Consider the following 11,869-nt stretch of genomic DNA (forward strand, 5'->3'; position numbering starts at 1 on the left):
TATTAACACAGTATATACACTACTGTGCATAAGTCTTAGGCCATTAGTATTTTCACCAACAAAAATGGGTTTAAGGCAGTTATTTCTATCTTTTGCTGTAGTGTGTCAGTAGAAAATACCAGTTTACATTTTCAAACATTCCTTTTGCCATTAATTGTAATAATCCAGTGAGATGTTTGTATGCACAAGGAGTCTGACAACAAGCAATGCTCCACACAGAGATCTGATCTCACCATCATCCAGTCAGTCTGAAATGACATGAAGAATCAGAAAAAAACGAGAGACTAAATCCAGAAGAACTGCAGCAACGTCTCCAAGACACTTGAAGAAACCGTCCTAAGCTACCTGAAAAATGTGTAAGTGTAACTAGGACAAAAGCTGTTTTAAACGCAAAGGGTGGTCGCACCAAATGTTGATTTGATTTAGTTAATAGAAGTTAATTGATAAATAAAATCAATTTATGACATAATTTTTGAAAGCATCCTCACTTTACAACGTTTACACAAGTGCCTATAACTTTTCACAGTACTGTAGATTGTAGGATGGTTTCTTCAAGTGTCTTGGAGATGTTGCTGCAGTTCTTCTGGATTTAGTCGGTCTCAGTTTCTCTGATTCTTCATGTCATTTCAGGCGGACTGGATGATGCTGAGATCAGATCTCTGTGTGGAGCACTGCTTGTTGTCAGACTCCTTGTGCAAACAAAAATCTCACTGGATTATTACAATTAATGGCAAAATAAATGTTTGGAAATGTAAACTGATATTTCCTACTGACACACTACAGCAAAAGATAGAAATAACTGGCTTAAAACCATTTTTTTGTTTGTGAAAATTTTGCACAGTACTGTATATATCTATGAGTACTGTATGTGAGTCATTTTAGATAATCAGTTTTTGTGTCATGGAACAACCTAAGAGAAGAGCTCCCTCTAGTGATGGTGTATAAAACTACAACGCCAACGGTGATGAGCAGCACAGAACTGATAAACTTTATTCACAAGTAAATACTTACAGGCTACTCCAGACAAATTGACCTAAACATGTTCTAAATATCGTAAACATTATTGCATAATTCATCTGAAAAAGTGACACAAACATACTATAACAAAATCAGCAATGAAATATTCTGAAAGTTTCAATATTTCAGTCAGCAGGCAATTTGGGGATTCTCTTTGAGCAGAATTTAACACTTTGCAATTGAAAAAGATCTACAATCTTCAAATTCTATAAACAGCTCAAACATACCACCACTCGAGTGTATTTAAAAAACCTAAAAACAATAAATTACAGACATGACCTGTAGATAACAGAATAACTGTTTAGATCTACTGTAACATGACATGAAATGATACTGCCAAGCTGTAAATCTCTAAAGGAAAAATACTGGAATCTCTGAAGGTAAACGCTGACGCTGTTATGCAGGAGTGTGAAGTATTTATAGTTCATCATGTTTGTAGGTGAACTCTCGAGCTGATATAAATCCATCATTGTCTTCATCTTCCTTTTGGAAGATGTCCTCAGCCATCACTTCATGATGGGTGTCATTGGCGGCATATCCATGTCTTTCAAACTCTTTACGCAGGTATTCTTTGACCTAAAACAGAAAGGTGTTTAGAATAACACAAATAACTCCCTGAAATTAAAGGGGTGGTTGATCAACTTTTTCCGAAAGCTTGATTGTGTTTATGGGGTACAGTGTAACATGTGTTCATGCTTCGTTTAAAAAAAAACGCATTATTTTCACATAATTTACCTTTATTCTACACATATTTAAAGAATTTGCCACTGACGATTCAAACGTGAGTTTTGAGCAGTGTAGAGTAGTGCTTGTTGTTTGAGTTTTGAGCAGTGTAGAGTAGTGCTTGTTGTCGTAATTATGTCCCCACTGGATGCAACAAATGCCTCGTTTGTAATGGGTTTTATTGGTTTCGTCTCGTCGCTCCGGCTGGGACACGGCATCACAGTATGGTAAGGGGCGTAACATTTCCGTCACACGCTTGACGTATTCGGCCAATCACAATGCACTAGATAGCTGGCCAATCACAGCACACCTCGCTTTTCAGAACGATGAGCTTTGTAAAAATCAACGCGTTTCAGAAAGGCGGGGCATAGAGGAGCAACAATAATGTACAGTATGTGGAAAATAATGTGTTTTGAACCTTAAACCGCATAAACACATTGCATTACACCAAATATACAAAATAATGTTCCTTTTAGCAATGTCATATGACCCCTTTAAACAGCGATTTCTTTAAAAGAAAATATCTCCCTACAGTTCAAAAAGTGAAATCATAATCAACCACCCCTTTAATTATTGGCATTGATGGTTCCATGAAGGACCTTTAACATTCATGTAACCTGTCCACTGCACAAAAAAGTTCTTTATAGTGGAAAAAAGATTACTGGGATTGTTAAAATATTCTTTACACTAAGAAAAAATGGTTCTTTTAAGAACTGTTCTATGAAAGATTCTTTGGGGAACCAAAATGGTTCTTCTACTGCATTGCTACAAAAGCACCTTTGGGAACCTTTATTTTTAAGAGCGTATCATAAATCTCCTGCTTGACGGGCAGCTGCTTTCTGACGCACAGTCGTGAACAAGCAACTGTTTCGACAAACCTCTGCTTTGGAAAGTTTCCAGTCATCATTGAGGTCCATTTCCTGAAAGGACTCATGTGATCTAGGCCCATTTCGGATCTCGATGATCTCGATGTCAAAGATCAGAGTGCTCTCCGGTGGGATTTTACCTGAGAACAGAGCATAGCCATTGTCAATATAGCTAATCTGAGCTATACATTTATTTGTATGGGGCATTTTAGACAGACTTAATGCAACGTCGATGACTAATTCAATATCGGAAGGTGGAGAAAACCACAGTTCCTCAAATGTTTTATGCATATGCATTTTGCTGGCACACCTTTGCCCTCTTTGCCATATGCAAGAGCTGGAGGGATGGTCAGTTTCCTCTTCTCCCCTGCACACATGCCTTGAAGACCCTTGTCCCAACCCTTGATCACCTCACGGATCCCCAAAGTGAACCAGACAGGGTTTTTGTCTCCATGACGGCGGCTGCCAATTACAAGACATGTGCATTAGTAATAAAGGTTAGAAACATTCACACTCTGTTGGAAAATCAAGCTTGAGTTGGTAGCTTTTTTAACGAAACATAGTAGGTGGTTGCTATCTGGTCTAAGCTGGTTTTTGGATCATGGCAGCTGATCAGCTAATGATCTGGACCAGACAGAAACCAGCTACAGTACCATGTTCCAAAACATGAACAATTGTATATCCAATAAATATATATATAGTATATCCATAAACACATTTTGACAGTTAACCAATGCATTCCCAATGAAAAAAGGGCAGGGTTCGGTTAATAAAGTCTGTTCTTGCAGTGTGTAGCCTATAGTGTGTATGAACATGCATTAAATGGTTTATTAGATGTCACCTGGAATGAAACATTGTGCCATTACTCTCCAGAAAGCCTTCGTAGTGAACCAGAAGAATATCTCCGTATTTGGATTTACGATGGCAAAGGAAAGGTTTGTATAAAACCTCTATTTTGACCTCAGGTTCCGGAAGTTTTGCTCCAAGCACGTAAAAGAATAATGCAGAAAAAACGCATGTCCACAACTCTGGAATCATCTTAATATAAAGAACAGTTTAACACTGTTAAACTTTAGCTGATTTTTCATGCACAATAAAGTTCTGAAAAAACTTCCCAAACTACAATTTGTGCAGCCGCGACTACGTGGCAAGCGAAACTTCTTCAGGGGTCTTTTTTTCCCAAACTAGGGATGTCCAGTTCGTGGACGAGTCGTTCGTTTGAATCGACTCCCTTCATTGAATCGGTTGAAACTGTTCACAAACTGGTCTGAAGATTTCTTAGACCGAGCAGTTAGTTCACTATGGAGTCAAGACTGTTCAGTGTTCACAACAGTAAACAGCAGAAATGTTACAAATTAAACACACAGTACTTGACATGTTTATGTATGACATATCGAAATACATGAATCTTATTAAATGTTAAACTCGCGAAATTCTTATTGGTCAAGAGATCATGAATTGTAGTATTTTTCTGAAAATACAAATTACATATTTAGGTGTTAAATAACATTTTCTATTATGAGCTTATGACTTCAAACAAGTTGGGAAATATCACAACTTTATTTAAAAATAATAATAAAAATAATAAACGTAAACGACAGAAATGTTACAAATTAAATGTACTGGAAATGTTTATGACTGTATTACATTTTAAAGTATATGAAACGTATTTAAATGTTAAACTTACAAAATCCCTTTTTGGGTAAGAGATTGTAGTATTGTTTATAAAAATACAAAGTATATATTTAGGTTTTAAATGAAATTTTTAATGAGTTGAATTATGATTTTAGCAAATTACTGGAACACATCACAATTACAATAAAACGTAATAATAAACGACCGTTTAATTTAGATAATGTAATATGCCACGTTGAAATGTCATAACGCGATGGCGTAAAAGACTCGCTAGATGTTCTTCCGAAACGAACTGTTCGAAAGAACCGACTCGCGGACCTCAGATAACGCTCCAAAACTCCCAATGTAAAAGTTACCACCCTGAAATACAACATTGAATATAGGTCAGCTTTTTCTGAGGACGTGCCTTAAGGACCAATATCTAATTTTTATTGGATATTACACACATAGTCTCAGCACAACCACGCCCATCTAATCACACAGTATCCAATGAGAGGTTCGCCAAACGAAAATCCCACAGACTTCATGTCCCTCTGTGATCGCATGGATTGGCATTCTCGAAGCATTTACGCCAGTCGTTTGCGTAATCTCATTTCCCAGCAGTCGCTTTGCGTCTTGCGCGTATAGTTGTCGTTGTTAAAGAATTCTTTCGTGTTTCTTAAAGAGGCTGTGTTGGGCTCAGTTTTGCCACGACTAAGTAATGAATTGTCAAGCGAAGGTCTACCATGGAGGGAGTTGTCTATAAATGGACCAACTATATTAGCGGTATGTATACAGCGATAATTAAAAGTTATATTACGTAAAGCAGGGAAGTCTGTAAAGCTGTTAGCCTGTTTGCTAGCTCAAGCAGTGTATAAATGAAGTTAAGTCATCATCCTCTTTAGCTCTCAATGCCGATATTTTTTCCAAAGCTGGGACCAGCTCAACCACATACTCATCTCATCTGCTAAGACTATTTTCAGAAAAGTTTGTCTTGGTCCTAAGATTATGCAATAGATTCTGTTTTATTCAGTTTAAAAAGCCTCCTCTTGACTGGAAGAGCAAGTCAAACCATATTATGTTCATGGATCTCAAACGCCATCAAATACATTGTTACCTGTGTCAGTTACAGTGAAAATCATGACATACTGCTTTGTTGTTTCTCTTGAAAGGCTGGCAGCCTCGTTGGTTTGTTCTTGAGGGAGGCACTCTTTCCTACTATGACTCTCAAGAAGATGCATGGAAAGGATGCAAGGGCAGCATCAAAATATCTGTGTGTGAAATACAGGGTAAGGAAAAGTTTATGCCTAACCTGAACAGGAAACCTAATAACCATTACATCACAAGCAGCTATTGTTTTTATGCTTCGGGATATCATAACACATGCTTACGCAAGGGGATATTGCTTCATCTTTAGGAACTTTTATGTCCCAGGGGCTGATTTTCATTAAAACTTAACATTCAGCTGCTTTTGTTTAATGAGGTTTATGTTGTAAACGTTTTTTTTTATTATGCTTCAGAACTTATTTTTGCTACTTTTTGAATGTCCTATGTGATTTAATCATTTTAGACTATTAATCTTAATTATAAAAATTCATCATAAAAGTATGAATTATTGAACTGTAAACACAACCTTTTTTTTTTACAATATTTATTGTGTGAAAATGATTTATAATTATTGCCACTGCAACAACAATGTTGCTCCTAATAGATTTTGAGGCAGTGAAGAGCTTGAGATGAAATATAAGACATGTGAGCAGAATAAAATAAAAAGTGAGCAGAATATTTTTATTGTACCTCATTTCTAGCCTGTAGTTTCATCAAATTATACAAAAGTGTGAAAATATTATTTAATTATATTTAGGATGCATAAAATGCTAGATATGAAGTTATCCTTACGAAAACAAAAGGACAAACAAATTATGTGACAAATGTTAAAAATGTACATTTCCGCTGCCATCATTTCCACCATAGAATGCTATTAAACATAATGCTTCATTTGAGATGTGGTGAAAATGACACTGTGATTTGCAATCATTATTGCTTTACTTGAAATGGGAAATTGGAAATGGGAATGGGAAAAAGGAGCAGAATTGTGTGTTCACTGTTGAACACATTATTAGACTAATAAAATAAGTGAGAGTTATAAACAAGTATAGAGAATAAACAAGTTTTTAACAGGGCCAAAAGTGTCGATAGTTGAAGAGACACCCAAGTACTGTATAACAACTATTGTGACTGATCTCATACTTGGCTTATCCATCTTCTTTGTCCTCCCTCTGCCCATTGTAGTTCACCCATCAGATTTCACAAGGGTTGACCTGATCATTCCAGGAGAACAATACTTTTATCTCAGGGCAATTAATGCAGCAGAGAGACAAAAATGGCTTGTGGCGTTAGGGACTGCAAAAGCCTGTCTCACAGACAACCGAACCAAGAGAGAGAAGGGTGAGTGTAGTATTTCTGCCGTAATAGACAAGATATTCTATGTAGATCATCTGACTTGTGTTAATATGACAATGAAATATGATAATGTGATATACACTACCATTTAGGTCGATAGTTTGGGGTCAGTACTAATGTTTTTAAAAGAAGTCTGTTGTGGTCACTAAGGCTGCATTAAAAACTGCAAATCTGAATTTTCAGCAGCCATTACTTCATTCTTCAATGTCACGTGATCCTTCAGAAATCATTCTGATATGCTATTTTGGTGCTCAAGAAACATTTCATATTATTATCAATGTTAAAAGGGTCGAAAACATTCTTTGTTGAATAGAAAGTTCAAAAGAAAAGCATTTATTTGAAATAGAAATCTTTTGTAACAATGAAAATGTCTCCTTGTTTTTTCCAATTTTGATAAATTTATTGCATTCTTGCTGAGTAAAAGTATTAATTTCTTCCAAAAAAAAAAAAAATCTTACTGATCCCAAACTTTTAAACATTGTTGTATATTGTTAAAATATATTAATTTAATAGACAATATGTCAAATACAGGAAACTGTGTTTCATACGATTTCATGAGGACTTATGAGATTACATAACCCATTCAGATCATGACGTTTGTTCATTTTGCAATTTTTCAAAGAGCTGTCAATCCAAGTCTGGGAAGAAAATGAATGTCAACAATAGTCTCTTTTATCTTCTCAGAGCTCCAGGAAAACACAGAGGCTCTGAAAACAAAAATGTCTGAGCTAAAGCTTTACTGTGACCTTCTCCTTCAGCAAGTGAGCAAAATACAAGAAAGTTCTCTAGCGGAGACGACAGCTGATTCAGGGAAGGTAAGGGAGTGTTTGTCTTGAGTCAACCTACACTACGTTTAATGCATCTTTCAAGGACTTGACAAGCTTGTCTAAAATCAATAAAGAGTGTTTAGTAGTTCATACTTGCACTAATGAATTGTATTATCATTCTGATTTTTTGTAGTTTATGTCTCTAGCACAAAAATAAGGGGCAAAAATCAGTCCTAAATGGATCAGACTGGTCAAGCGACTCTAAAACTTAAATTCTGTTTTGCCATTTGTGGGTTTCAGGTAGGGGACGAGACTGGAAATCTAGTGAAGTCCACATGCACCACTTTCTTGAAGACCCTGGAGGAGTGCATGCAGATTGCTAGCCAGACATTCAGTCCAGATCTTCTGAGTCGGACCCCTCCAGGCGCTCCTCCTGTGGCTACCATCAAACCTCAGAAGGTATATTAAACATAACCACCCAATGGAAAATACAAAAGATTGTGCTGTTGTAGATTCAAGTTTAGTTGGTCAGAACCTAAAATAGAAAGTTTCTTTTTTCTATAGATCAAACTTACTGATTCAAGAAATCAGCACCCAGGAGAAAAGTGAGTTCAGTTCATGTTAATTTACTCTTGTGGGTCAGATGTGCTTTTGTTTTTCCTCTACAATGTTTAAAATGTGTGTTGTGCAGACAAAAGGACTTAATAAACACCTCAGGAACATCAGCACAAGAGAGTGGACCAGAAAACGAACCGCCTCCATCTCCTCAAGAAAACATGCCTACATCTCCTACAGGTATGCCAAACATTAAGTTAGTCAGATTCAGACTGATTACATATGAAACATTTGGCAGACCTCAACTATCATTTCCTGTCTTGTCTATGTCTTGTTCTGTTAGGAAGTGGTTTAATGGAGGACCAAGAGGAGTCCATGGAGCCTCATAATGGCTCTTCATCAAGCACACAGAATCCTGAAAAATCTGTAGGAGAGGAGAAGGACATGCCGACAAAACAAGCAGAGCTTGCCCACGAAAAACAACAGGAAGTCTCACTGAGCCCCACACAGAACAAAGAAGAAGAGGTCATTGAAGAAATCCAGGCTGACCTGAAAGTGAATGAGCCTCAGTCTGAGAATAAACAGGAAGAGGAAGATAAGGTGGACACATTCTTCAGTACCATGAGCCACAGGTATGAGGTGCCTCCGTTGCTGTGATCCTTCTGAGGGAACAAGATGAATGTACTGCACACATTTACACTATTCAGAATTTGTTGTTTTTGTTTGGAAAATTAGCTATGGTCATGCTAATGTCACGCTATGAGCTAATAACTACTCTTAGAATTTTGTTTACAGAAATGTGCTGTATGCAAAGTCAGCATTTCAGTAAAAATCAATATTGAGGGACTATAGATCTCCACTGAGCAATATTGTGTCCTAAGTAACCAGGTGCAGCGTGATAAAGTGACAAGCGATCAGTCCCTGTCTTTTCTGTGTTAAAAGGAATATTCAGAGGTTAATCGCAAGGTATGGTCTGTTAAAAGAATTTGTGGCTTGCTGTGAAATACCACAGAAAACAATTTGGACTCACCTAAAAGTTCATAAAAATACAAAAAATGCATTGACAGATATGCACTGACTGTCAAGACAAGACTGTCACTGACTATATTTGTCACTTTACACAGGGTAGCTCTGCCCACAGTTTAATATGTAAATGCTACATATTAAATTCTAGATAAATGATTGTGATTTTGTCACTTGTTCAAAATTTAGCTGTCAGTTAGGACAAATATAAGACAGACCTTTATACTGGACACTGTTATGCTGTTGGATTATGATGTAAAAGGCACTTTCCACAAATAGGGTACAATTTATTGTCCCATTAATTTTTTCAGCATTAAATGCACAGATTTTAGAAAACCAAACTATTTTTTATAGTTTTAGAAAAACTATTGTCTAACATCACATATATATAAATGAATCAAATATCTGTACCCATCTTAAAATAGAGATATTTTCGAATGTCATATAATTTTTTGACATAATATTGAAGTGCTCTTTAATTAATTGTGGTTAAAATCTAAAAATTGTGACGCCCAATAAGTAGCAATTTTTGCATAATCTTTTTTTCTACAGGAAGACTATAGTCTTATTCATTTTTAGTTTTTTTTTTCAAACCTGTCATCTAAGATATTATAAGAAAAATGATTACATAAATATTCTTTAATTTATTGGAAATTAATTTTTATTAATAACGATAAACCAAATCTCAAACTAGCTAGTCCCTACCGAGTGGCAGATTAATTTAGGCTAAAATTTCAGATTTTAAACTGGATTTAGATGTACAGCATTTTGGTAACATGGTTTGCAGAACTCTCAAATAAAATCGTATTTAAAACATTTTAATGTAATACAATTTAAAATTTAAGATTTTTTTTTTAATGTAAAATCAAATAGCTTAAATAATAAGTAAACTGACTTCCTGAAGTAGAAGTTAATGGTCAAGCACCTTCCTTGCTGGAAAGACTCTTACTTGTACCTTGCTTGTGGAAGGTTCCATAACTACTGTACAAGTCTTGCAGTTTCAATATAGTGATTTCAGCCTGTAAAGTTCATGATTAAATGTTCATCATGGTATGCTTTCTTTTGGTCGCTCAAAATGAGGCCCAGCCGGTGACGAGGGTTTGTAGATTCTTGTGCTCTTCATAATTTTTTCATCTCTTTTATGTAATAATGAGGTTATCACGTAACAACAACACTAACCTGTTCCAACAGCCTTCATTGGGCTGAAACTAAATTAAATTGAACCAGTAATGCGAAATGTTATCAAAGCAACTTGTCCGTATTCAGATATGAACCTTTTCAGTATTATATCACTTGTGTGAAGGTTGTATAATCTCATTTATAAAACCTGTATTTAATGTGTGCTCTTCTTATTTAAGGACTGCATGCTCCAAAACTGGTTTTCTTCTGCTTTGGCTATGCCTGCTTTTGTATTGGTGGTTTATTTAATCAAATAAATGTGTTTTGTTGACGTGGGTACTAATGTATTGTCCTTGTCTGAATGTCTGTGGTTTTTTCTTGTAGATTTAGTGATATAATACTGGAGGACGACAGTGGTATTCCCACACAGGCCTTTTTGGATTCTTGCTATGCTATAGTACCAGTTTTAGGTAGGACACTCTATCTTTCACTCTTTCTCCCTTTTCCGCCCTTTCCATGTCTCTTTCCCCCATCAGTCCAGGTTGCCTTATTCTCTGCTTTAATTAGTTATGTGCTTATTAAAGGTTGTGAAATGCTAATGGGGACATTGATTTTTGTCACTCTGTACATGTGTCGGTTCACCATGTGCTCTTGATTTTCTTTTTTATAATTTGCATCTCATATTAGTCCGCACAGTAAATACCTCATTCTCCTTCAGGCATGGTCATGCATGCTCTGCTATGTCTTTATACTGGGACAGTCCGGTGAGTATCTGACCAAGAACCGAGGCCAAGAACATGAAAATCTGTGTCAGCAATCAATTATTACAAAAGCTTTTGTACAAAGGATTTTCCTCACTTTCTTCTTAAGAACATACTGTATCAATGTGATAAAGATGACTGGGGTGTCATGCACTTTTTTTTGAGAGGGCAGCATTAGTCTTATCGGTACAGTTTTTAAACCTCACTTTTTTCTATAGTTCGAATGGGCATGATGCTTTTGAAAGTAATTGGGGATTGGGTAACGGTTGATCGCATTTCTCTGTGGGTGATGGTGGCTCAATATACTTCCATGCATGACAGGAAGACAGTAGATCGGGGAGCAAGTATATCTTTGGACTGCATATAAATTCCCATGAATTGTTATTTTCCACAAACGTATCTAGACCTTCACAAATAATTACATGAACAAAAAAATTGATGTGCGAAATGGAGCATGTTGCTGCTTCACAGTTACTGTGACCCTCACCAATATATGTGGGTCAAAGACGTTAAGATGTTCGCATCAAAAGAAATTTACAAAAGTGATTTTATGTCCATAGAAAGCACATTAAATGTAAGTAAAGTGTCTTATTTTAAGGTTTCAAATATGTTTTTGGAGAATAAAATGTCAAAATTTGGTTGAAATAATGTTACATTGTCATTCAGTGTAACACAATATTTATGTACAAATTCAAACAACATGCTTATTCTGACATGTACATATTAAAATATATAAAAGAATAAGGGAGCATATTAAATTTTATTGTGTTTTAAATTAGTAAAAAATTATTACTGACAATTGGGCAAAACCTAGGATAGTGGCACATTTTAAAAATGTAAAATTACAACTAATTAGTATTTGGGGTGAAAGTAATCATTTTAATATGTCATAGATGGATTTTTGTTGTAAATATGCCTGACAAGATTGTTACACTGAATGACATTTTAGTGGGTCTCTTCT

The 11,869-nt window shown here is 35.8% G+C and overlaps 2 protein-coding genes and 1 long non-coding RNA gene across 3 annotated transcripts in view; 1 reads left to right on the forward strand and 2 right to left on the reverse strand.

The window, feature by feature from the left end:
• Nucleotides 1-1,094: 1,094 nt before the first annotated feature.
• Nucleotides 1,095-3,773, reverse strand: LOC107684545 (peptidyl-prolyl cis-trans isomerase FKBP14-like). Its single transcript, XM_016480829.1, has 4 exons — nt 3,448-3,773; nt 2,917-3,068; nt 2,619-2,746; nt 1,095-1,593 (listed from the first exon to the last, which is right to left on the reverse strand). Exons 1-4 carry the CDS (start codon nt 3,642-3,644, stop codon nt 1,435-1,437), a joined length of 636 nt encoding a protein of 211 aa, XP_016336315.1. The 5' UTR covers nt 3,645-3,773; the 3' UTR covers nt 1,095-1,434.
• A 1,048-nt stretch (nt 3,774-4,821) lies between these two features.
• LOC107684546 (pleckstrin homology domain-containing family A member 8-like) overlaps nt 4,822-11,869 on the forward strand; it is an 11,118-nt gene continuing 4,070 nt past the window's right edge. The window contains 9 exon segments of the mRNA XM_016480831.1: nt 4,822-5,006; nt 5,393-5,509; nt 6,513-6,668; nt 7,368-7,498; nt 7,751-7,909; nt 8,015-8,055; nt 8,142-8,245; nt 8,349-8,637; nt 10,532-10,617. Coding sequence (XP_016336317.1) covers nt 4,967-5,006; nt 5,393-5,509; nt 6,513-6,668; nt 7,368-7,498; nt 7,751-7,909; nt 8,015-8,055; nt 8,142-8,245; nt 8,349-8,637; nt 10,532-10,617 — 1,123 coding nt within the window. The 5' untranslated portion in view covers nt 4,822-4,966.
• Nucleotides 10,358-11,869, reverse strand: part of LOC107684547 (uncharacterized) — an 11,217-nt gene continuing 9,705 nt past the window's right edge. The window contains exon 3 of the long non-coding RNA XR_001633868.1: nt 10,358-10,411. This is a non-coding gene — a long non-coding RNA (uncharacterized LOC107684547). The remainder of the gene's footprint in view (nt 10,412-11,869) is intronic.

This window comes from Sinocyclocheilus anshuiensis, unplaced genomic scaffold (assembly GCF_001515605.1).
Source record: "Sinocyclocheilus anshuiensis isolate Anshui unplaced genomic scaffold, SAMN03320099.WGS_v1.1 scaffold225, whole genome shotgun sequence".
Taxonomy (NCBI): domain Eukaryota; kingdom Metazoa; phylum Chordata; class Actinopteri; order Cypriniformes; family Cyprinidae; genus Sinocyclocheilus; species Sinocyclocheilus anshuiensis.

What these genes read in the sequence shown, in the direction of transcription:
- LOC107684545 (XM_016480829.1), bottom strand. Translation starts at nt 3,644, where the DNA reads ATGATTCCAGAGTTGTGGACATGCGTTTTTTCTGCATTATTCTTTTAC. An exon ending in GGCACAATGTTTCATTCCAG is followed by an intron (nt 3,069 to 3,447) that starts GTGACATCTAAT and finishes TGTAATTGGCAG; the next exon opens with CCGCCGTCATGGAGACAAAA. An exon ending in ATATGGCAAAGAGGGCAAAG is followed by an intron (nt 2,747 to 2,916) that starts GTGTGCCAGCAA and finishes CTCTGTTCTCAG; the next exon opens with GTAAAATCCCACCGGAGAGC.